Source organism: Neopelma chrysocephalum, unplaced genomic scaffold, assembly GCF_003984885.1.
Source record: "Neopelma chrysocephalum unplaced genomic scaffold, ASM398488v2 Primary Assembly neopelma1_45, whole genome shotgun sequence".
Classification (NCBI taxonomy): domain Eukaryota; kingdom Metazoa; phylum Chordata; class Aves; order Passeriformes; family Pipridae; genus Neopelma; species Neopelma chrysocephalum.
The window spans coordinates 17,668,469-17,694,290 of NW_020897704.1; the positions used below are offsets into that span (position 1 = coordinate 17,668,469).

Genomic DNA, 25,822 nt, shown 5'->3' on the forward strand with positions numbered 1-25,822 from the left:
TGCTCTGAGACACATCTCTTTGGGATCAATCATTACCTGCAGGGCAAGCCATCCTCACACATGTGATAGCTTAAAACATGCCTAGGCTTGGTGTTTGCACCCACATATCTCCAGTAGTGCCAACACCCCAGGGAAGTAATGTCCTTTAAAGATGCCTTCAGAAGTCAATCTTAGGAATGGAAACATTTCTTCGGAAGAAAACAGTGCTTTGCCATGACAGGACTCGGCCATTCAAAAGCTATAGCAATTATTGTCAACCCTGTTGGGATGAGGTGGTTGGTGAGGAGCATCAGAAAGAAGGAGAGAAGAGGTCTGGTGCTCTGAGTGTATGGGAGGACACAGACATTTACACTAGAAGAGTCAAGCCTCCTTTCTCAGCTTTCTCCTCTTTCCTCAGCTGCTCAGGGTGATCTAGTCTGTAGCATTGGTTTTAGAGCTTGATAACATCTTGGCCAGCCTCTCTGTGTCCCCGCTAAACTACCTCCAGTGCTCACATTGTCCATCGAAGCAGGACCTTTAGGCATCTCCAATCATTTTTCTGCAAGTGTAACTCTAAAAAATAAGGTTTCCAATTTTGTCTGTATTAGGAATTTTTTTTTTTCTCAGCAAATTATGTATGAAATCCAGGAGAACCAAAACAATGGTGCTGCCTTATGTACAAACCGCGAAGAACTTCTGTGGCTTAGCAGAAGTGGTCATAAATCTAGGAGGGAAGGTTGGGTGGGAAGGGAGAGCAGGAATTTCCGGGCTAGAATTTGTCCACTACCACAGTCCAGAGACCACAGCAGTGAAAAGACAGCCTAGATGAGCATTTCTCTTGTTATATGATGCTTGCAAACCCCATCTGTTGGCAGGGCTGTTCCAAAGTGAACAGCCTAAATCAGGGACAGGACTTGGACAGAGTGGTTGAGGCTTTGTTACTTCTTCATGGAGTGATTTTACCTGCTCTGGAGCAAGTAAAAAGACTTCTTACCCTACACAGGTGGTAAAACCCCTCTGGCAAGAGCAGCTCAACTGCCTCAGCAAGGCACAGTGTTTAATCCTCTGCTAATTAGATTGCAAAATTGCACTTGATAACCCTGGCATCTGGGAGCAGCTCACCATAGTATCTGATTCATTTCACTACAACAGCATGGGCTGGTTCAAGTCTTTGCCGTGCAAAAGGGAGGGGTAAACCTGACTGAACTTTCTGCAAGGTAAAATTAGTGGGGGAGGGGGAAAGAGATTATGTCTTTTCTGATATCTATTATTTTGTTCACGCACACTGTCGATGCCAGAAACAAATTGAAAAATTACCATGGAAAAATACATCTCCCTGGAAGAAACTCAAGCAGCAAATTGTAGCAAGAAACCAGCTGAAACCAAGACATTTATATTAAATGCCTATAAAAAACTTGCTTGTCTTATAAGAGAGATTGTAATGTTTTTCTATATGTCATTCTAGATAGCTTTCCATGCTTATTGTGTTTGCAAGTAAAACTGTAACCCACACTAAGCAGCTGAACCTATCTTGGACGATCCCATTAGCAGTCACTCAAAAGCATGTTTTTATTAAATTGCTGGAGTAAATCATCCATGTGTCTCTAGAAAACTAACCAGGTTTGTCATCAAGTTGGATGAGACTGGAGAGGAGAATTGAGGCTGATGCAGGGCCAGAACCTGATCCTGCCTGTGCTATTCTCACTCAGGCTTAAGTCCTCCAGAATCATGGGGGATGCAGCTGAGATGGGTATCTAGCACCTAGTCCTAGGTGGTTCAGATGGGAATGCAGGGCTATTAAACTGGAATGCAGTTGTACCTGGGCTGCAGAGACTAATGTATCTCCGTGCTTCTATTTTTATGTTCCTTCCTGCCTATGCTTGAATTTTGCAAAAGCCCTGAAGCCACCCTAAGCCATCACTTGGAGGCTTATCCTTTTTCTTCTGTATGTTCAGGGCTAGCTCACAGGCTCAACAAGCCCTGCCAAAAACTTCCTTTTGAATGCCGCCTGTTTAAATGAGGATTTGGTTCTTATCAGTTCAGTGTTAGATATTAAATAATTACGAAAGTTTTGGTATACTTCACAAAATCCATCGCTCCAGCTGAACAGGAGGAAGGGAGTATCAAGTGTGGAAAGATGACTGCTGTCCTGCCAACCATATACTGAGGCATTCTGGACATTTGGTAGTGGCTTTGTAGAACCAATGTCATTTGTGTGGCAGCAGTGTGCAGCATCCAGGGTGGGCAGAATCCATCTCCCTCTGTGTAAAATTAGCTTCAACAAACCCTTCCCTATGAAGAGAACAGCCTTCAGGCTCAGTGTGCCTTGAAAAAGGAAAGAAAAAAAAAAAAGAAGTCATTGTCCTGCTGGGCTCTGCCCATCTTGGGTCAGCACCATCCAGTATTCATGATAAACCAAAGCAAATTCTTTGGAACCAGGTCTTCAGGCAGGATGTGCCAGCACCACTCTCCTACAAGATGCTGAGGCTGTGGTGACCAAACTCATCGTTTTCAGAGGAGGGTCATCTGAGGGTTTTTCGCTTGAATTGCAGAGCAATTACAAAGAGAGCACAAGGCACTGCAGCCCCCCCTGTGACCATTTGTCTGTGAGTGGTGTGTGTCCATTTTAACCAGCAGGCAGGGGTGTAGCTAAACTCCATCCCCAGAGATTTGTACATGAAGGAGGAGCGGTGTAGCCTGGAGCTGTGAGATCTGCACGCCCAAGTAGTAGCACTAGGCATATCTCTGTTGTTCTAGTGAGATATTCCCATTGATTTAAGAGCCCAAAGGCATTTCTTAGTGCACACAGCCTAACAGTTAGTAAACAATTAACTCCAAGCTGAAGAGTGAATGATTAACAAAGTCAGCCAAAGGACTTCCATATGGCAAATAAACAGGCAGAGAAAATGTTTAACTTATCACAAAAATAAGGTGACCTTAAAGGAGAGTCTGGGAGTGTTTAATTGCTTTGTAAGAAATACCTCCATATAGTGTTATCCCATTTTCATCTGTAGAAAGCTAGTGACAATGAAACCTAAGGTGGGCCTTTTTTCTCAGGCTCATAAACACTATCACTGCTCACATTCTCTGATTAACTGAAGAGAACCCAAAGGGAATAAAGACTTTTTGGAAAAAAATGTGAGGCATCCCAAATGTCAGGCATGAATTTTCCCTGTGACAGACAAACATCAGTTTCTGCCATTTCCTCCCGGCATTTCTCTGGGATGAAACGAAGCACGCTATGAAAATGCTCTGTCCCTTGCCATAAACTCTCCACAACACTCTGTGGATTCTCATTACAGAAAAATTTAATCTGTAGTTTGTAGTGGTTTTGTGAATCCAAAGCAAAGATTGACTTCCAATTTAAACATGCAAAAACAAGAGCTGAGTTGGACCCATCCTACCAAGCAATGCAAAGTCAAGTCAGTAGCTTTAAGTGTTTGATCAAAGAGAAATCACCTGCTTGTCAAAAGCATGAGCAAAGTAATCAGCACATTAACTGTGTCCAGAAAGTGAAAGATTGCTGTCTGATGCCACTTGGCCTTTTCCAAACAAGAGACAGAGTGAACTTTCCCAATTCCAGAGGCAAAATGGGATATTTACACAGGAGGAGCAATAGCCTAATTAAGAGCTGCTTTATGGCAGAACAAATAGATCCTCTCTGCTTTAGGGCATAATGAAGCATTGTCAAGTCAGTAATTGCATTGATAGAGTGGTTAAACTTGTGCTTCCCGTGGTGAAGGAATGACAGACTAGTAACTTAAAAAAGCATAAAGTAGGGATTGATGTGAAAGGTACAGAAACTAGTGAATGATGGGGAGGAGGAAGCTGACAAGTTGGTCTCTGTCCTGACTGATCACAGAACACCAGGACACTCGAAAAGGCAAAAGAAACATGAAATTCAAAACAGTTACAGGGAACCCAATTCACATGCACAGCTCCTTGCCACGTGGTACAGTAGAGGCCAAGAGTTTAGAAGGGTTCAAGATAGGACTAAAAGTGTGACCCTCCATCCAGGGTTTTAACATTGACTTGGTTATTTTCAAAGAGGATTTTGGGAGCGGTTATAAACCCTTATGTTCAAGGAGGGTGCTTGATTTGGCAGCAAGTTGATTTCTGTTGTTAGAGGTATGAGGCATGTGTATCACTCCTCTCCCTGGCATGCTGCTGAGCTACAGGGTGTATTCAGAAAGGGCTGGACTTTCTCTAGGGCATCCAGAATCAGGTGGGATAGAGAATGTACTGGACTAGTGTCTCATTGGACTCCTCTTGGAATGTCATCATTTCCTAAGATCCTTGCAAACATCTTTGCATTGGAGACAGGGATAAAACATTTCAAATTTACAAATGATACAAAAGAAGCAGAAAGCATTTCCAGGAAATAATGGTTTAAAAGCTAGTGGAGTCTCAGTGGCATTGCTGTAATAAATTATTCACTGTGATTAGCGGACTGTTAAGGACTACCTGCTGACTCCTTCTGCTCTGAGCTTTTATTTCTCTTCCCGTTGCTGATCCTTCATGCTTTTTGGATTATGGACTTGGCTGTAAACTGAACCAGTCTTCAGGTCACGGTGGGTTCAACTTATTTTATAGTGCAGTAATTCAGTCTTGGTTTAGTATTTTGAAATGTGGAGCACGGGAGGAGGGAGACATACACAAAGCGAAGTTCCTTACCATGCTGTTTCTTCTCATGGAAAGAGATTGCTCACCCAATTTCCTTACTTATCAAAATGTAAGACCCAGACCTGCAACTGCTGAAGAGCAGCCACAGTTTAAGACCTTCCCTGCTAAAATCTCTTATTCCATCTCTGTTACACAGGGACCATGTTCTCTCCAGCACCTTTTTTGCTGCTGCTTGCCCTCAGTTTGGGGTGTTTACCATCCAGCACCAGGCACTTCTCTATTCAGCATCCACCCTTCCATGCCTTACCCCTGTTCCAAAAAGCTGCCAAACACACTGGGAGACGAATAAATCGTATCAGAGCACACTGGGCTGGAAAGCAGGATTTTGTCCCTGACACTGAGTATTTCCACAGGATTTGGCTGGACATGACACTGGGCTGTGATTCAGTGAACATTTCTTTTGGCAGCAATATCAGCTGAAGTGGCCTTCACCACCCTCCTCCCTCATCGCAATCCTGCCACCACTGCTCACTTCCTCCCCTGGGCCCCTTCCTCTGTCATCCTGGTATCAGTGTGCAATTGGGAAGGAAACTGCTCCAGAGAAGGAATCAGACTGGCTCAGTGGAACTCAGCCAAAAAAAAGTGGTCACACTTAACCTCGATCAGTTCCCAATCCCATTCACCATCTGACCCACAATCCATATCCTACAGCCTTGCTGTAGGAGCTGGATATAGATGCAGACTGGATAAATCACAGCAGCCAAAGAAACTGCCATTAACCTACACAATAAGTTTGTGGAGCAAGACAAAAGTTTCATAGCTCAAAACAAGTTGGAAGGAGTTCAGCTGCATGGAATTTGGCATGAAGTAACAGTTAGGTATAGGCCATCATCACCACTTTTTCTCCTTCTCATAAAAGCTGATAAAAATTTGCTTCAGTGTCTCTCCCAAACAGGGTTGATTTCAGACAATAGATTGTCTAGGTAAAACAACTTTTTAAAATCATACAATAGTCATGCTCAGTTTCCGTTATGTAGATAAATAAGTAGTTTGATCAACTTGCAAACCCTAATACAAAGTCTAAGGCACTACTGCTTTATCAAGAGAACAGCACTATTCTGATGGTTTGGTGTGCTGTGGTGATACCATCAGACATACAGCCCCCAGGGTTTTTTGTGAGAATTTACATTCAGAAAGGCTACAGCATGACATCCCATCCCATGATCCAGCCAAGTCAAGCCCATGGTTATCATTAAATATAGGAGTAGTCCCATCAAAGCAAAACTCCCTTGCTCTAAGTGCTTTGTTGTATTCAGGTCTTAAATAGTAATTCTCTATAAAAGCAGCAGCCAAGTCTTAAATGATTCTGCAGCGCGCAGCAGGAACTTCAACAAGATGCAAAGACAAATTACTCCGACAGCACAAAGTGAAACAAATTGGACCTCAGAGCCCCGGAGTTAGGGTGGAGATCTGGAGTGAGATTGAAACCTCCTTGAGCACTTATACTTGGCTCTGAAGTGGTGGCAAGCTCCCCCATGCCCCACCCTGCTCAGATGCTGTCTCTTGGCTCACCAGGACTCCCGACTCCAAAGATCTGGGCACTTTTATCACCAGATGAAGCCAGAGGCTCCGTTACTTGGTGGGTGTGGATAAGAGGCACCTTTAGTCAGTGGCCTGGGCAGGAGGCTCAGAATGTCGGGCACTGCAGCCCATCTCCATCTCCATGGGATTGCTGCTCCTATGGCACCCCACAAACAGACACCCCAGATCACAGGAGGGTTTTTAGTCACACAACCTAATTCATAATGTGCATTGCCATAGCAGTGTGGGATGGAAATGGTGGTCCCTGTATTTTGGTTCCCAGATAGAGATAGTACTTAGCCATGCCACTAGAAAAGACATAAGGATCCGTAGGAAAGAGAGTAACAGCAATGGTTTGTGGGTGGCATAAATCCTTCTAGGGTGCCACAGCTGATTCACAGGCTACAGACCAGGCATCCTTTATTTAACACATAGTATATTGTGCCAGAAAGGAGAGCTCTTCAATGCAGAAAGATCCAGTCACTTTGATTTGCTTGCAGAGAATAAAAGGGAGAAAAATTAACTTACAACAATCAGGAAAAAAAGGTTCTCTGTAGACCTATTGATTTAGACACACACACAGCGTGGTGACAGCAATGCAATATCTAACAGCATCTAGCAGATATATATGTGCAGTGAAGGTGGATATATATATTTGGTTGAATATAAAGCCAAAGTCCCAGTCTGTGTACAGTTACAGACACAAATATCAAGTTGCATTATGTAGACAAATAATGCTTTGTCCAAATAGCAGTTCTTCCCTCTGTGATCTGATGCTCTGCTGCCTCTCTGAGCCAATAAACCACTTTGAAATTTAATAGGGAATTGTGTCTCCATAATGGAAATGAATGCAGAGTGGTGATTATATAGACCTAGACGCAATTTGTGTTTGGTCAAGCCAGAATTGTTTGCTGGGGCGGTGTGATCCCATAAGAACAGCACACAGCAAAAGGGATCTCAAATTGGACCAGAAATTGTTTGTCTGTTTGGCAAAAAAAGAGTTCTGAAGCCTGAGGCAAAGAAGTAATTAAATAGTGAGCTGGGATTGCTGACAGACCACTGAAAGTCCCACTTAGCCAAACCATTCTCTCATTCCATGGGGGAAGGGAGGATGGCAAGCCTCTGGGAAGATCATTGGTGGGATTGTTTCCCACATCAAATCACACAGGAAACCTTTTATTTTTTTGTTTTGGGAAGTGAAAGGAAAAAAAATACCCCAAATAAATAAAAACACAGGAATGAATGGAAGTGTGGCAGGATGGAGAGCTAAGTTATGGTGCAGCAGCATCCCCACCTCATGACCCAGGGGCACCCTCAGCAATGGCTCACACTAATTCACAGGTGACAGCCCACGGAAATCTCTTGGTAAATCCGTCCCTGAAACAAGAGTTCATTTGTTTGAGCTGAGATGGTGCTGTTCTGCCTGGACCAAATCCTTCCTCGTTCTCTCTAACTAGTTTGACAGAGGTATGATTGATGGGAGCAGGGTTGGCTTGAGGCAGAACACAAATCCATGCCCGGAAACCATGGCCCCACTGAAGTCACTGGGACAAAACGGCCATTGACTTCGCTGGAGCTGTGATTTCCACAGAGTTTAAGGCCAAAAAGGGACCGCTCACAACCTCCACCCTGACCTCCCGCATAACTCAACTCCTAGAATTTTGCTTGCTTGTTTGTTCAGGGGAGGGAATTACATTTCCAAGGAGGAAATTTTTTTTGTTATGTATGGTTTGTCTTTAAACTGCAAGACAAAAGACTTGGGAGTTTGTAGCTGCACTCATGCAAACTGTGTGAAAATACTGTCATTGTTTTAGTTCCATTGTTTAGTACCAGTTTTAGTTTCAGGGGACCCCTGGTGGCCTAGTGGTTAGCGTGCAGGACTCTCACCTCTGCGACCCAGGTTCAAATCCAGCCAGTCCCCCGGGAAGATGGTAGCCCGTTAGCCCTGTGAGGCCATCCATCTATGAGAAGGTCACTCTAAACAAACCTACGTCCTGAGGACGTCACTGCCATTGTCCAAGCTTGCTTGGCCCCGGCAGATGAACCTTAGGATTAAAGGGTGGGCTCAGTTCAGCGCAGGCTGTGTCTCACCTAAAAAATCCATTGCGCAGGCTGGAAAGGTAAAAGACCTTTCCCCAAATCTTCGTTCGCGAAGATGGGCCATTATTAATCATCTAAGAAGCGGCAAGACTTGAAGGACTGGGAGACGCCATATAGGTCAGCAAGTCCAACAGCAATTACAGTTGGTCATTTATCAGATGTTTAGAATCAAAGAAAAATATAGGTCACAAAGGTCTCTGGAGGTCTCTAGTCCAACCTCCTGCTCAAAGATGGGCCAACTTCAGAGTTCAGTCGGGTTACTCATGGCCCTAGTGTTTGACCACCTACACTGATGGGTTTGGGGTTTGGGGTATTTTTTAATATATCTACTCAGAATTTCCCTTGCTGCAACCTTACAACCTGCATCTAATGCCTCTTATACTTTCGCTGGGCACCTCTGAGAAATGTCTGTCTCCATCTCCTTTGTAAATTCCCCTCTAGGTCATCAGAGAGAGCAAACAGCAGGTAGATCCCTGTAGACTTCTGCAGATGGTTTGATTCTGAACTGCTACCAAGTGTGATATCTGGAACCCCTGAGAGTGTGTGCATCACTGGGTGACCCATTCAGCCTGTGCCTCAGCTCAGGTGCTTCAGCACACAGAAAAAGGAAAGAAAATGAGACTCCCGCATGTTTATATTTGGTTCTTAATAGATAAAATGCAAAAATGATTCACATCATGTCCCCACAGTGCACCCGCCCAGTCTCAGCACTCTCCCCAGTTCAGTGCCAAGTCCAGCTCTTCTGGGCACAGGAGGCAGCAAACAGTATCAGGGAGCCAGTACCCCAACCCCAGGATTTGGAATTACTCCTAAAGGTACTATTTGGGCATGTTTCTTTAGGTGCCATAATTCAGAGAGCACTGTGCACCAACCACCGGTGCTGCCCTTCAGCAACCCTCTCTGTCCTGAGCTGCAGGGCAACACAGGAACCAACAACAGCCTTGTTTCTGCCAGGGATTAACAAAGGTATGGCCTGGATGCTCAGGCAAGGCTCCCTGAGCACAAAGGGTCAAAGCATGGCCTAGTGCCTCACACTAACTCAGCCCCCACACCCAGGCCATGAGTGACCCAGCCAGAAGCAATCCCTGATGTTTCATTCACAAAACACGCTCCCTTCTTTATCAGGAGCCTCAGGCATTTTTCAAATACTCTGTCACTGTCCCTACCTCCTGCTGTGTGCAAACTCCACAGCACCCACCTCATGGTCAATAAAAACGGTAAAAAACCTTCTCCTGACTCACATGGCTGAAATGGATGCAGATCCCTGGGCCTCCTCTCCTCCAGGCTCAGCTTAATTAGGGAGCAGCCAGCAAACCACAAGTGTGCTCACAAAAGAAGCTTGCATCTAAAGGGCTTTGACTGCAGCTCTTTGTAACTAGTCACAAACATCTGGTGCCTGGCAAGCTTGCCTGCCTCTTGGACGGGGTTTCCAATGAGAAAATTCCTGTAGCCTGCACCTGAATTCTCCGCGGCGCACCGTGCAGTACTCAGATCTCTCCCATGGCTCCTCTTCTAAGCTGCCAGCTTTGCAGAAGCCATTTCTGGCACTGATTTCCCCACCATGGCCTTCCCACCCACTACAATGCATTTTAAATAGTGCACGTGGTCTGACAGAAAACAGTTATTCCTTTGAATGTTTGGGGGTTGATAAGCAGTTTTAAAAATTCAAGGGATAGTGTTGGTCCCGGTTTTATTGGCACAATGAAACAGAGCCCACAGTGGGGACAGTCCCCTCCGAGGAGGAGGGAATAGGAGTAATTATTTTCTCCTCTTTTAGTAGCCCCTTTCACATGCATGTGTGAGTGTGCAGCTGTGCTCAAAAGCCAGCCTTGTGGATACTTCCTTAAGTATCTATTGAAGATTAAATGATCCCATGTGCAGCCTGTAATGATGGCCACTACCAAAAACTGTTCCCATCTGAAAGCTGCCCAGTGCTGCATGATCCAAAACGAGCTGCTGACCTCAGAAGAGAACCCAGCAGGCAAACCACCACATCACAGAGACTCAGCCCTCTGCATGCACTGCTAATTGTCCCCTTGTCTGCGGGCTCTGAGGGAAGGCAACTACTCAAGGGCAGGGGAACTGTGCTCCCAGCTTGTGTTACTGAGGGACTTTCTCCTAAGCCCCATTTCCAGCATGTTTGTGGAGATGCTGTCCCAGTCCCTGCTTGGGACAGGTACCTTTTGCCTGGCAAAGTCACTATACCTCTAATGCAACTCCAGTAAAGCCAATCCGAATTGTCTCACCACAAGTGCAGGCGTTGGATTCGACCCTGCAAACTAACCAAATAACCCAAAACCAACCCCAACCTCAGTGCAGGGAGAGCAAACCTGCCATGAACACGGATGCTCTGACTCAAACCAGTCCCAAAGCCAGCAAGCATCTGTTGTCACTGCATTTCCACAAGATCCCGCTGAAATTACGACCAGCTCCCTGCTGTGACTCTATTCCCCAGTGAGGGTTGCAAGCACCAGCGTGGTAAAAGGATCTTGATGGGTAAAAATTATGCTTCCTTTTAAGAAGACCCACTAATGGCACCTTGTGCATCTGTCACTGCATTAAGAACATCAATTTGAGACTGTGCATAAGCTGGGTAACTGGTGAAGGGAACAGCTTGCTTACATTAGGAGGTCTGGCTGAAGGGAGACCTTCGGCTTTGTTTCTCTGGAGGGGTTGTGATCGGCTAACAGGAAAGTGGATACTTTCTTGTGGGTATTCACATTTTTGCAGATTGGATTCCTTATGTATACGAAGGGGGAGACCTCTCAGATCAATGTGGGAAGAAGGAGTGGGAGACTGTAGAATAGTATTTGGGAGGGCAGCAAAGGGAGGGCAGTTACAGCAATGGTAAAACATATGTGTGCATCCTGGAGAGCAGAGCTATGGAAAAAAAGACACAAACTCAGGTTGTGGGGTCACTTTCACCCCCTCCCTCCCAAGAGTCTGGATTTGCCTCCTTCCACACCCTGCCAAGAAAAACAAAGAAACTAAATATAAAAATGCAGTGATCTGGGGAGCTGCTCCAATGCCCAAAACGTAGGTGTCTAATGCTGTTTTAGGCACTGCTGGTGATCCAAGACATCTGCGTGGGGCTGGCAGATCCAGCACCGGACCTATGGCAGGCTCCCTCCCTCCCAGGGCAGCAGCCAGAGGCCAGGCAGGGTATCCTGGGGCATGGAAAAGGGCACTCCATGCCTACATTTGGGCATCTGAACAGCTTCCCTAGAGCCCTGTGTGTTTGGACAGTTGGAGTTAATCATAAAAGAGAAACAGAGCTTCACTTAGCAAATAGCACTGTGAGATTTGGTAGCAGAGAGGGTAAAATAGGATCTGAGCACAGGGGACAGTCCAGCTGAGTTGGAAAGAGGAGGATGGGCAGGAGAGGAGGACGATGGGCAGGAAAGCAGCTGAGTAGAGCAGCTGCCAGCAGCTCAGAGAAGTTTCAAATTCCTTTTGCGCCATGCTGAAGTTTAGTCATAAATGACAACAGGGGACCTGGGGACAGAGGGATATTTTCTGAAGGGTGTGATCTGCTGGCTTTTTAGACTCTTATGTGTTCCACATGTCTGAGCGCCTCCCAAACACGTCCTCTGCACATGCCGTGCAGCACGGCTGCGTTATCCTCCCCGCCTTGCAGACGGGCATCTGGAAGCATAGAGGGATGGATGTTTTCAGCAGCCCACATGGCAGTCTCAGGCTTGACCCCAGTTGTTGTCAGTGGGAGTTTAGGCCCCAAACTTCCTTTTCATGCCTTTGAAGCCGGGAGCTTGCAAAGGAGACAGACTTCAGTCAGACCTCAGCTCCTGGCTTAACCCTTTCACCCCGTGCCTGTCCTCCCTCGGTGGGTAAAATAGTGGGTGTTTCTATGCTTCATTTGGTGATTACAACTTATACGCAGCAATTAATTTTTCCAGTGGAGGAATAAAATAATCCTCTAAGGGCACTGTAACTCAGCCCTCCAGGCTTCTTATCCCTCCTGGCCCCCTTTCTCTCCTACACCCCTGCAGTGCGAACAACCCCAGAGTACCGGGCAGCTCAGTGCCCTCCTCATCCCCCACCCTTCCTTCCAAACACCCTGTTAGAGAAAGAAAAAAAAAAGGAACACTTAAAAAAAAACAAAAACAAAAAACAAACAGCCTTGCTTGGAAACTTCTACAAACAAATATTTTCAATTTTGCTGCTCCTGAAATATTAGCAAGGAGAAAATTTTGGGTCCGCTCCGTGGTTTGTTTTATTCTCTAGATTTCACCTCCACCAGCAGCTTAATCAGTGCAAATCAAATTACACCTCCTGTTTACTTATCTCCAGAGCGCTGACACCGGCAACCCGGCTTATCTCGGCGTGGCAGGAGCCAGCGCCTTCCTTGGGGGTAGGACAGGAACTCCACAGAAGCTACTTGTAGTGGGAGAAGGAGCGTAAATCTGGGAAAGCTCTGATGGCTGTGCTCCCCAGCAGCGAGGTTAGGCTCCTCATGCTCCGCTGCTTGCCAGGGGCAGTGCAGGGAAGCCGAAGTCCAAGATGCCCACGGGGTGGAGGCAACCTCCTCCCTGTGGATTAGCAACCTGGAAGCCAGGGTTTGGATTTTGACTTACTCATTTGTAAGGAGGAGGCGGTGATGGACCTGTCCGCGGCAGTGAAGGTGGGGTAGTTTGCAGAGCTGACACGGTTTTTCGCAGTCACCGCATCCTTCGCGCTGCTCCTGTGGTCAGACTGCCCTCCTGCCAGGGAAATGGGGGTCATTTCCCGGCAGAGGTGGGGCACAGGGACGGTGTGAGCACATCCCACTGCCCAGGAGCACGCAGACATCCCAGAGCTGGCCCATACTGACTCAGGGGCGAGGAGGTGCCGCATTTTACTCCCGTAACAGTTTTGTGCCTCAGTTTCCCCACTGGTGATAGTGTTCGCTTTGTCCCGGTGCTGTTCTGAGGCGCCTCGGCAGGGCAGCCTGTAAAACAGAGGTATGACCTGCTTATTGCCGTGCTTTGCACTGCTGGGAGCACCTGGAGCCTTGGGCATCGCCAACACGAGCCTGTCAGCCCCTGGGATGGATAAACTGACTCCGCTGGGCTCATGTTCGTGCCAGTCTTACGTGGATTGCGGGATAAAAGCAGAGCTGGGTATCGCACTTGGGTGGAGTGGGGTGAGTCGCCTCCATCGAGGTCTCACCTCCTCCACCCGGGGAAAAGCTGCTGTGCTAGAGGGCCGATGCACACCCGCTGCATCCTCCAAGGAAAAACTATCCGAATCCCGGTTTTCCCCGGGGTTTGCGTGTGTTTAAACGTACTTGGCCCCGCAGAGTGAAACCGGCGCCCTTCCCCGCCTGCCCCCGGCTCCCATCCCGCCGCCGGCAGCGGGAGGGAGGGACAGAGGGCACCGCCCGCCCCCGGGGCTGCCCCGCGGGCCCGGGGCGGGGGGCGCGGGCGGGACGCGGGGCCGGGGCGGAGCGGAGCGGGGCAGCCCCGCCGCAGCGCCGGGAGGGAGCGGCGAGCAGGGCTGGGCGAGCGATCGCGCGGAGGCGCCTCATCCCCTTCATTCTCCCCGCAGATCTTTCAATGGAGGCAGCTGGAGAACCTCTATTTCCGCGAGAAGAAGTTCTCGGTGGAGGTGCACGATCCGCGCAGGTGAGCGATGAGACGAGCCGGGATGAGCCGGGCTTTGCGGTGCCGAGCCTTGAGCCGGGTCTTGCGGAGCCGCGCTGCCCTCGCCGCTGTGCCGGGGCTCGCTGACCTTGGGAACCCGTAAGAGAGGGACAGCGGGTGCCAAGCCGGGGACTGCTGCTTCCTTCCAGCGGGACATTTCTTGTTCGGGTGGGTGTTTTTGAGGATGTGTTTCCCCCCGGCTCCCAGCGGTATTTTTTTTCTCCTTCCCTCTGTTTTGGCACCTTGTGACCCCCGGGACTGTGCAGCTCCGGTGCCCCAGCTGCGGTGCCAGCAGCCCCCGTGAGTTTAAGGGGGTTTTGCCTTGTCCCGGTGTTGCACTTGGAGCCCGGAGCTGGGCGCCAGATTTTGTACTCACATGCTTCCTTGTAAATAAATATTCAGTAGTGCAACTGAAAGGAATGGCACGGAACCAGAGGTTTACCGGCAGCCTGGATGAAAGCCCATCAGTCTTTTTGGCACGGGAGTCTTTTCTTTACTTACTTTAGAAACCTAACATGAGAGTTAGTTCAAGGGACTGTGCTGCATCTCATTCAGCACCCCCTGTGTGTTTGCATTAGTGGATGGTTACTGCAGTGACCAGTGTGAATATGGATCTGTGTTTGTCACTAAAAGCAATGTCTCACTTGCAGTGTAAGTATGATACAACTGGTGGCGACCAGCTCTGTTCCCAGGCTGATTTGATGTGCTGCTGGTAGTAGTGTGTTTTGCTGATCACTCAGCTGTGATCCTGTTTCACCTGTTTCCCATGCCTATCCGTGTACTAATATATGTACTTTTGTTAGTGGAATTTTGCATGCAGTTTCTGTGCTTATTTACCCTGATATGAACACAGTCACACCAGTACAGTGGTGCTTGTCTGCAGAGGTGCATTTTGTTAAAGCAAAACCAGAATAGAGCAGCTCATATCATTGTGCAGAACCTTGAAGCATCTGCTTAATATTAAGCACGTAAATAGTCGCATGAAATCTAGCAGAGCGAATTCCCAAAGTCGAGAATCCGCTGGGAGATCTTCCAGCAGCAGGAGCTGGGGGTGGTGCACTCCTTCCCTCATCGAACCTCCAGAGGTGTCAGAAACCATGCTGCAAGCAACCAGCAGCTAGGAGCCCCTAAATGCCCTGAGTTATGGCTGTTTCCTGCAAGGAGCAGTTCCAAGGAAAAGAAGGGAAATAGCTCAGGGACTTTAAGAATCATGATGATACTTGCAACTCAATGTCATGCATGAAATGTGACCACACAGAGGAACCTCTCCTGTTTCATTTGTGTTTACATGATAGGAATTAGTGACACAGAAGAGCTTCCGCTTTTTTATTCCATTGCATTTTTTCTCTGAATCAACACCAGGAGGACAAAGCCCTGTCCCAGGTTGTCAGCCTGGTACTTTCTCAGTACAAGGGAATTATTGTGGCAGGGTTGTTGATTCATTTTTGTATTCAGAGCACCACTGTCCAGGTCGAACTGGTGCTCTGGCTGTAAAGCAGCACGGCACGTTGCAGTGGCGTGGTGGGAACACAGCTCGGTGTGTAGTCTCCTGGCCAAGTGGGATGGACTCCTGCGAGCAGTTGTTCAGCATGTGGAGGCGGAGGAGTAGCCAACACAGTGCTCTCTCCACATTCCTCTCTGTGTAGCCAAACCAGAGCCTGAGTCAGCGAAGCCACAGTCAGGAGAGCGAGTGCAGCTCCGTGATTGTGGCCAGGGCTGGGCAGCACAATGTGTGTTTTTAAACCCTGCCTCTGCCCGTGGCTTCCTGTCCCCAACAACCCATTTAACCTCTCTTCACTGCAGTTATTTATCCCATAAAGGAAAGAAATTATACATTTTGGGGGTATCAACAGGGTTAATTCCATAGTGCATGTAGCATGCATGGAGGGAAGTCATAGAAAAAAACACCCATGGGCCACCTCTCTCAGGTCCTCAGAAGACAGCTGTGAAAAACAAGTCCACAGCTCTGACCAGCAAAGTCTGCAGACTTTTGGGGTCTGCAGTTTTGATGGGAAACATATACAAATCCCAAAGAGAAAAAAAATTGGAAATCACTGCTTTTACGATGAAAAGAGGAATGGTTTGCAGAATATGTTTCTAAGAGTTCTTAGAGTAACTACATTTGAACTGAATAAGATTACATCAGAATTAAGGCTTCAGCCCATGTTTGAGTGCCTTAATGCCTTGCATGCCAATGTGCTACAGTGGTTTGTGTCCCTTAAACCAACATAAAGCACCCAGAATTGGATCTCTTTCTCTCTCTAACCTCAGCTTCAAGATTATCTCCCAGCACAGCCTTCATTCCCTGTCCAGTGACAGGAATGAGGCAGCTCAGCAACCATCCTCATTAGCACTATCAGCCAGTGTCCTGTTGTATCCAGGGATAATTTTCTCACAAGAATAATACTCCTAAATGGGACAGTTGCGTGGAAAGGACTCAGCACAGGGTAACACTGAAACCTGAGATCCCAGTTGTCTCAGACCCTGTTTGCATTGGCCAGTGCTGTTTTCTCAGAAATTTCACTCCCATTTGTAGCTTTGTAATTTGACTTTAACACATTTTGAAGCACTGAAAAGGCCCTGAGACACAAGAACTGTCAGCCCTCTCTCAGACTGAACATTGCCAGCAGTTCTCATTTTGCTGCGGAGTTTTGGTTTTCTTTCACTCTTGGCTCTGTCACAACTTTCTTTAACTGTGTGCCTCCCCTCACCACGTTCACCTTCAAGTTTGGACAGGGCAGGAGCCCACAGGCACCAGAGGAGAGGTAGCCACTGCAGGTGCAGGAGGTGGCCTTAGCAGGCTTGAGGACTTCTGAGTGCTGGTAAGAGTCATTTATCTCCTACACAGCACAGTGGAGCTCCTGGGTCCTCCTGCAGTGCCACCTCCACACCTGCATGGCACAGGGACCCTGCTGACGGGGGCAGCCCCGCTGCAGTACACCTCCTCCCCAGGCTGTCTCTTGCACTGGTCCCTCTTCAGTATCCACATCCCTGCATAAAATGGACCAGTGCCATGTTTCTGAGCGAGCCTCTGTAACCATGTCACATCGTTTCACAGTCATACTCCACCACAAGACTCTTCTTAACAGACTGGAGAGGAGGCCTTCATTTGTTTGGGGCTCTGTAGATTGGTGGCATGGTTTATTCCAGCCAGCTCTCCATCCCTGCAGTGGGAGGAGTTCTGCAGACCAGGATGCTGTGAGCTTGGATGTGCCAGCGTGCTGGTGTCAGGGGCTCTGCTGGTGGGGTTGAAGTTGAGGGATGGGGAGGAATAATCAAGCAGTTCCGTACAGCTGTGAAAGCACAGGGAAACCTAATCTGTGTTTTTTTGCTATGTTTGAGAACAATTGGGAGTCCCAGAGAGGAAACATTTAGCTCTTATTTTTCCTGTTTTTAAATTCACTCAGCTAATCATTGAGTCCCGTTCTTCTCTCCAGGGTACTGGGCAGCCCCCTCCAAGCCTCACAACTCCCCTCTCCCATAGACTTGGCAAGTCCTGCTATATCTGTTTACAAGCGGGGAAATCAATGTATCTGAAAAGTTTCTCCCACATTCCCTAAAGTAGCCATCATTCCTATGGATCTTTAGTTGTTGCGTGGGTCCTAATATTTGAGAGCCTCTGTCCAAAGCCAGAGTTAGTGGAGGGTGTGAGGACTTGGCCTCAGGTGTCTCAGCATGTAATGAGACAGAGCATTCACACCTGCTTTGGCCTTGGTGACACCCCTGGCATATGTAGCAAGTCAGCACCAGCTCAGCCAAACCCAGGAATACAGTCAGAACTGGACAAACTGGATCATCTTTACTGTTAGTCCTCTGGAGCTTGCTATCTTGAGGAGATACTTAAAGTAAATGCTCTCCTGGCTTGATTAGCTATTTATTGCTGTTTTCTAAGCATTCTTTCCCATTAGCACAAGGGTGTGCACAGTAAAGACAGCAGCTTTTACGAGATCTGTGACAGGGTCTGCCACAGAAAGAAATGCGATGCAGCCTTGGTGTAACCCCAGTTCATTCTTTTCTCCTCTCCAGGGCATCTGTGACCAGGAGGACTTTTGGGCATAGTGGCATCGCTGTGCATACGTGGTACGCCTGTCCAGCACTAATAAAGTCTATCTGGGCTATGGCCATTAGTCAACACCAGTTCTACCTGGACAGGAAGCAAAGCAAGGTAAGCGTGTCAGAGTGGGAAGTGCACGTTGTGGTTGGTGAGTCCTTCTCACTCCTCACAGTCTCAGCAAGGTCAAGTCCAGGTGGTGGCTCCTTTCCTGTCCTCCCTTTCCACCTGAGATCAGAAAAAGGCAAATTGACCCAAAATATCTGCTGGTTTTGGCCAGATTGAGAAAATCAATACTGAATTCATGTCTGTGGGAGTGAGAGTTGAGGAAAAAGTTGTTCTGAACTGTGGCCAAATTGGAGGAGCCAAAGTTTGCAAGCAGATAAGGTCACATCACTGTCTGGATGTTTTCCGTGTCTTGAACTCTCTCATAAAGTTAGGGCAGCTCCCAATAACTGAGTTCAAAGTAGCTTCACAATCTACACCTGTTTCTGAATCTTTCTTGCTGTCCCTTGCATTTTACTATTGTATTTTCCTAGAAAGGAGGGGTAGGGATATTATTTTAGGAGAGGGGCAGGAGGCTGACAGCCTGGCCTTACAAAGAACTGTCTCGATCTGGTGCTGCACAAAGGGCCACGCAGTACACAAAAGAAGCCACCTTGAAACCAGAGGAGTGTGTGTTGTCTAATTCCTTTCATCAGTATTTTTAGGCATACCCAGAGCAGCAGGAGATTGCTTTGATCATTTTGGGATCACTTTGAGACAGAGGGGAGACTTCTTGTCCAGACTTCCCTCTCCATATGAGCACACTGGTGTAAAACTTTACAGAGAAGACAGAGTCAGTATTGAGTGGGCACGTGCATTGTCCCTCCATCTTTGGAGAAAGGGCAGAGTGTGCAGGTGATGTTCCTCCGAATAGCTGAAACCATCTTAACATCCTGCTATTGCTGAAAGCACTGGGGGCATTTTCAGGCAGGGCCCTATCAGGTCCCTTCATGGGCCAGTTCAGCCCCCTAAACTGGCAGGGAAATATTTATTTTTCCTGCTTTTTTTTATTGCATTATTTTTTCTACCAGTTAAATGAATTGAATTGGCTTGATGGAATTTTCTGAAGGGCCATCAATGTGCTGTTAGTCCCACTCTAAACCCTTCTGACATTGCTTTACCCATCATGAGCTCTGTGCTTTAATGCAGAGTGGGTAGGACTTTTGGATGCCCTGGGCAGAACATGCGGTTGCACTCACTTTGGCCATGTCCCATCTAATGCAAAAATCCAGGTTTCACCTCAGCTGCTGTGAGATGTATTGAATTTAAAAACGTAGCCAACTTTCCACCCCTGCCTAAGTGCCAGCTGTGAATATGGACAGAATTGCACGCTCATCCAACACCACAGGATGCTTTCCTGTCCCCCTTCTCTGCTCAGGATCATCAGAGCAGTGCATAGTCTTCTCTGTTAACTCAGCAAACAAACAGAAGTTTATTTTTCTTTACTTTTAGCCAGATGGATTTGCTGATCTAGCTGCAAGGTATTTAGGTCACAAGCAACCAACAAACAAAAGGAGATTCCCTCCTCCTCTCATTTCTTTGGTAAGAAACTGGACCTCTGAAATGCCCAGGACTTCCCTTCAGTGACTTCTTTTGTTGTTGGCAGATTGTGTTTCAGTCTGATCTCCCCTCTCTCACACTCCTACAGACAGCACCACCCACTAGTCCTCATTTGTCAACCTGTCACGTCTGTGACCATGTCAGTGTGCTTTGTCACAATAATCCCGGTGGTCATGCTGAGGCTTTGAAGTTAAGGCACACAAATATTTTGTCCCTTTTTCTAAAAAGAACTGGTATTCTAGTCAGATGTCCTCATCTTTGACGTGACACTGTCAATATTGATAGATCCATCAATTTTAATTGATCAGTTCATCCTGCTGGTCACTTCAAGGACACTGTACTCATGTGGGCTTCACTTTGGAAAACCGGTAAATCATATCCCAGAGTGGGGTGATGTGAAATGTCTTGGTTTCAGCTCTTGGGGCCTAGACAAACATTTATTTGAGTTTCAGGTCACATGGGTTTGCAGCCCTTTAAATCTCAGGCCCCACTTCAATTGAATCCCCAACTTCAAAGCAGAACTTAGATATTCCTTCCTTTCATGTCCAAACTTGGCATTTCACATCATTTTGACAAAAGAAAGAAAAATAAAAACAAACTCAGAAGAAAAAGCCTGCTGGAGCTCACTGCAGCTGAGCCTTTGCTCCAGTGATGTAGATTAGATGGCAGAAGATGTGACATAGCAATAAAAAAAAGCTTGAACTCTGTTCTTCACATAAATGGGCACCAGTTGGATCTGGACCTTCTGCACAGCTCCACTGGAAAATAAAACCCTTCACTTGATTTTAAAAAGAAATAAAATCAGCTTTGCCTCGATTCTGACCCTTTTAAAAGTGAGGTCCCAGCCGTCTTTGCAGCCTCACTCCGTGTTGAACTCCTGCCAGCTCCGGGTTCCCAGAGTCTCTCTCGCTGCTGATCTGTGTCTCTCTCCCTGCAATCGAAGCTTAACACGGAGACTGAAAAGATCCCCAGCTTCCCAAGCGAACTTGTCAGTGTGCAGAACTCCTGTCAGCTTTCCTTTTTTGGGGGGAGACAGATGCAGTAGGACTTCAAGGCATGTCTTTGCACTGTTGACTGCACTGAGTCAATCAAACGTTTGGCCTAGAAACCTCGAGAAGTCTCATTTTGTGGGAATTTCCAACAGCACGTTCCACCAAGTGCAAGGCTCTTTGGCTGAGTGAACTGGTAGAAAATAGGCCAAGGTTTTCAAAAAATCACCTCCAGCAAAGCCCCAGCACCTCAGAAAGAGGGATAAATTCATCCCTAGTGTCCATCTACTGCTGCATTTCACTTATGGATTTTTCTTCACCCTCTGACCCCGTCAGAACAGTGCTGTGGATCAGTTTGGCCTCATGCTTTGAAATGACTCATGAATGAGCCAGTCTCCCTCCATGTAAATGAGACTTGGCAGGTCTGCGCTAAGTGCTTTAAAATTTCTGAGCCTGGAGGGACTGCAGGGCTCGGGGGAGTGCTAATGGGGTGTAATCCAGCTTTCCACCCTTGTCTGCAGCACACAGCCTGCCCAGGCCTCTCGCTGGCTGTTGCTCAGTGGCCTGTGTGGAATGAGCTGTTGGGCTGATTCCTGCTGCTGCTGAGAGCCTGTCCAAAGCACGAGACCACCCGATGCTGATGGGCATTGCTGTAGGGAGCAGAGGCAGCATGGAAAATTAACCCTATTCCTTTCAGGAGATGCTACATCCTCACTGTTTAATGCAGGGCACTATAAGCACAACTGCAATCAGGTCTAAAACCTTCTTCTATGGCTTCAGCAGGTTTGAATTGTACCCTCTGTAAGGGAAGCTCTCTCTGCCCTGCTGATCCTATCTGCTCTCTGCTGGTTTGCTTTTCCTCTCTCTGGCTCCAGGAGTGCCAGGCCTTTGTCTTACATTGTTTTTTCATTTGCCCTATGTAGGGCACACTTCCAGCCACTGCTGGCTTGGTGTGCTGGCAAGGACCACAACAGCATCTGGCAGCCTCATTGCCTTCACTCAGCAGTTTGGTTGGGGCCCAGCTAGCCAGGTAGGGCCAGAGTGTGCCCCAATTTGCATTCTGGATATGAGTGGAAATAAACTGTCGGGCTTCTCGCTGTTACTATCCTACAAATACAGGAAAACCACTGCCTCACAGAGCAGGAGGGATGGGTCTGTCTGTGCAGACTTGGGATTTGTGCCTTCCCAAGACATCTGTTGCAAGGACTCAGTGTATTGGGTCAGGCAGGCATTGGGTTTGATCAGTATGGCTGTTCCTGGGATTATACAAGGTACACATAACCCTGCATCCTTGTAGGGTTACATGCAGCATACTTACACCTGCAGGGGATAAATCAGCAGGACAGAGGCAGTCAGACCTCCAGAGGTCTGGCATTGCAGCAAGAACAGCTGTTCATGCTCAGGCTCCTTATCAAGACTTCGCTAGCAGGAAATCTCGTTAGATAAAAGCAGCGACTTTCCTCCTCACCTAGAACTAACCTTCCAGAGCCGTTTGGAGAATATGTTTCACAGGCCTTGTTTCTGACCAGAAATATCTGATCCAAGAAGTTAAAGAGTGCTGTCTTTCTCCTGGAGCTGATTTTAGGGAGGAATTGCTGGGAACAGGAAGTGTCTTAACTGGTTGCAACATTAGCTGAAGAGGGTCAGAACTGGTTGACTGATCTGCTCTGACATCTTTGCAGGTAGTTCAGCCTCTGTGCTCCAATGAGTAAGAACACATGCCCTATTATTGGTGTTATTGTGGAAATAGGCTTGTGAGGTGCTTGTGTACCTCGGAATGGTAATGATGGAGCCTATAAATACCCAAGAATATTAAATTATTACAATACTTCTGAGAGTGTTTTCAGTGCAAGGCTTTCCCAGTGCTGTTTTCATTTGCAGTCTTAAATTAATCTTAAAAATACAGTGTGCAATAGGGAGACATTTTCCTTCCCTTATTTTTTCACTGATACACAAACAGAGGCAGGGGATCACTAAGAACTTAGCCTTAAGTGTCTTACCCAGAGCCCCACAGCACATCAGTAACAGAGCTAAGAGGCTCAGTGTGGCAAGCACTGAGCCATCAATACCGCCTTAGTTCTTGTTGAAATGGTTTCTTCTTCCTGAGGATGTGAAGTAATACTGAAAATCCCATCATGGCAAGCATTCCTTGTAGTCCTGTTTCATGTTACTTCCAGTGGGAACAGATCGCACCCTGGTACATGGATGTCAATCAGCTTCTGATTTGTCAGCACTGTGATGATGTGCCCATGGCCTGAACTGTGTGGCTGGGGCTGAGTCTCTTCTGGCCTTGAGAAGGTGCAGAGGTGAACACTCAGGTGATCCTGACCTGAGGCTTCACCACTCTTCATGCAGTTGGAGAGCCTTGGCAAGATGTACCAACAGCTTTCTGCATTCTGGGAAATCAAAATTACAGGTCAGTGGCCCTGTGAGTCCAAGCTACTTCAAGCTCAGCAGCACAAGGCTTGTGAGATTTGGATGACGGGCTGAGCTCCAGCTCCCTCCATCCATGATTGAGGGGTTCACATGAGGGTCGGCAGCAAGAAGCAGATTTCCAGGTTTGGAGATAAATAGCAGTCACTTTGTGTGCCCTGGTACAGACAGCGAGCTTCTCCCTGGTTGTCATTTCCCTCCTTGTTAACGTGGTTTGTTACCTGAAGTGAATTCAACAACCAATACATAAAATAGAGCTCAGAACATAAATATTAGTTCAGAAGAGGCAGGAGGAAATTTTCCATGTGGACAGATAATTCCACAATGAAAAGTTTCCTTACTTTTTTTTTTTGAGTTCTTGGAGATAACCCAAGTCAGAAATGAGATAGAGGACTAGAGAGGGTTGTTCTGATGTGGCAGTTGCTATTTTAAGTTGATTTTAAGGCTGTATTGGTCAGAAAAAGGACTGAAAAATTCTTGTGGCCATCCAAGACCTTCGTATGTCAGGTTCTTCTTCCCAGTAGTGCTGGAAGGGCCATCCTCAGCAACTTTGATCAATGTTCTTGATCCTCTTGTTCATGTTATGCACCTGCTAGAGGCTGTCAGGAGAATGGGCTGGAGGTGGCTGGTGAGTTAGTGACAGTGGGGTTTGCATGGCAGGGGCAAGGCAGCCACTAGGAAGGATTGAGTAAGCCCAACCCTGGAAGCAGTTGCCGTGCTCATTTCAGTGCTCAGGGCTGCTGACCCCCATGTCCCTGAACATTTTCTTCTTTTGTTGGCTCTGGAGACATGACCACATCTGAGCTTACTGCTCAACAAAGAGAAAGTTCTGGAGTTATCTCAACTTTTCAGGCATCATCTTGTCTCAAATCCTTCCATAGCCAATGGAAAAAGAGTGACATCTTAGGAAGTCCACTCATTCCCTCCTAAAATAGGAGGAGGACTAGATAATAGCCGGAGGTCCCTTCCAGCTGAAATTATTCTATTCTATTCTATTCTATTCTATTCTATTCTATTCTATTCTATTCTGTTTTGTTCTGTTCTATAGGTTTACACACTATGCATATTTACTTTCTTGTAATTACAAACTACAACTATCTTGTTGACATTTCATGGTGAACAAATGGGTAACTCCCTGCCCTAATGTGGCCAGTTACTGAGCTGGCTGGCTGTTGTTTCTTACTGGAGTAATGTTAATGTTTTGAAGAGGTCCCTCACAACAGGGGCATTGAATGCAGCTTATTAGTCTGGACAACAAAACCTGAATGTGTTTTCCTGCTAGTATTTTCTTCTAGCTTCTCATGACAGCCCTTTTAAGCCATGTCCTCACTGTGTCTTGGTCCAAAGCTCATTGCAGATTTGTAAAGGCCCCTCCTGGCTTCCTTTAGATGCTAGAGATGGTCTTTAGCCTTTGAGCTTTTCAGGTTATTATGTAGGCATTTCTGAAGGTTTCTTATTGTATGTGGTAAAACAGGGACTCCATACATCTTTTGTTTAAGAGGGAAAAATGTGCATAGCAAAGCAGAGAAAAACCCAAACAACAGGAAGCAATGCCAGAATTGTACCCACTAAAGAATGTAAAAAGTGCAGCAATCTGTGCCAGATTGCTTCTATTCTTGTAAAATAATCCAAGTTTGCTGTGGAGGCCTGTTTCCTGCCACAGCAAAAGGTCTTTTTCCTTCTGTGAGCTTTAGAGAAGTGTTAGATCATTACTAACTCCTGTGTCCACCTCCAGTCCAAGATTCATGCTGCAAGAAGCCTGAGTGAGATTGCGATTGACCTGACCGAAACTGGAACGCTCAAGACCTCGAAGCTGGCCAACATGGGGAGTAAAGGCAAAATTATCAGCGGCAGCAGTGGGAGTCTTCTGTCATCAGGTAGGTCCTTTATCCTGTAACTAAAGGGAATATGGTGGGAAGGGCCATGGTCATGGTGTAATGGGGAGCAGGCAGAAGCTGCGCTGCAGAAATGAAAGTCACTTCCCTTCAGCCTTTCTATATGTCCAGGTGTCAGTCCATCTCTCAGCATGTTGCTCCACAAACAGCACAGGCAGCAGCCTCCTCCTCTCTCTTTACCACCACTTGTTTCCTCCAGGATGTCATCTCCAACCTCTCAATTTCCAGCTGAAACCTGGTGTCTCTTCACAGTTTCTACCCTGACCATCCCTTGGCACCCGGCTCATCCCGAGGCAGACGGGTTTGTGAAGGAGTGCCCAGGCAGCAGTGAGGAAGCAGTCAGCCAGTGCAGCTCACAAGGCTGGGAACTGGTGGTGTCCCTCAGCGGTGTTGAGGCAGGGTGTCTTCTTCAGAGAGTGCACATCTGCTTTACCTCTCTGTTGCTGGAATTTGGCTGGTGTCCCAGGCCCAACAGAGCTATTCCCTAGCACTCTCTACCAAACCAGTGGCAAGTAGAGGTTTCTTTTTGTAGCTTAGAGCACCTTCCTGTGTAAAGAAGAAACTGTTAAAGAAACCCAAGGGAAGGTGATAGAGAGGAGAGCTAGAGCACAAGGATAGAAAGACCTGAGAAGGGTACTTAGGAAGTTGTCTGTAACTCTTTGATCCTCTGCTGTCAGTCTGAACCGGGCAAGCTGTGTGTAAAACAGTGATAAATGTCACTGCAGGCACAAAGCAGGGGTTGCTGGTTTGCAAGGAGCTTGAAGCTGCATAGGTGAGAAGGTATTCAGGAGAGCAAGGTTGCTTGTATCACTATAATTAACAGTTTCAGTCAATTAACCTTCTGTTAAACGTCACATCAAGTTACCAAAACCAAATGTGTTGAGATGTATAACAGCAGAGAAAAACCTTCTCATACTTGGACAAGGG

At 47.1% G+C, this 25,822-nt stretch overlaps 1 protein-coding gene across 7 annotated transcripts in view; it reads left to right on the plus strand.

Moving 5' to 3' along the window:
• FRMD4A (FERM domain containing 4A) overlaps positions 1 to 25,822 on the plus strand; it is a 367,435-nt gene that overhangs the window by 312,810 nt on the left and 28,803 nt on the right. For all 7 annotated transcript variants that reach the window (XM_027679513.1, XM_027679512.1, XM_027679514.1 and 4 more), the window contains 3 exons: positions 13,828 to 13,904; positions 17,949 to 18,087; positions 24,736 to 24,877. In XM_027679513.1, coding sequence (XP_027535314.1) covers positions 13,828 to 13,904; positions 17,949 to 18,087; positions 24,736 to 24,877 — 358 coding nt within the window. The remainder of the gene's footprint in view (positions 1 to 13,827; positions 13,905 to 17,948; positions 18,088 to 24,735; positions 24,878 to 25,822) is intronic.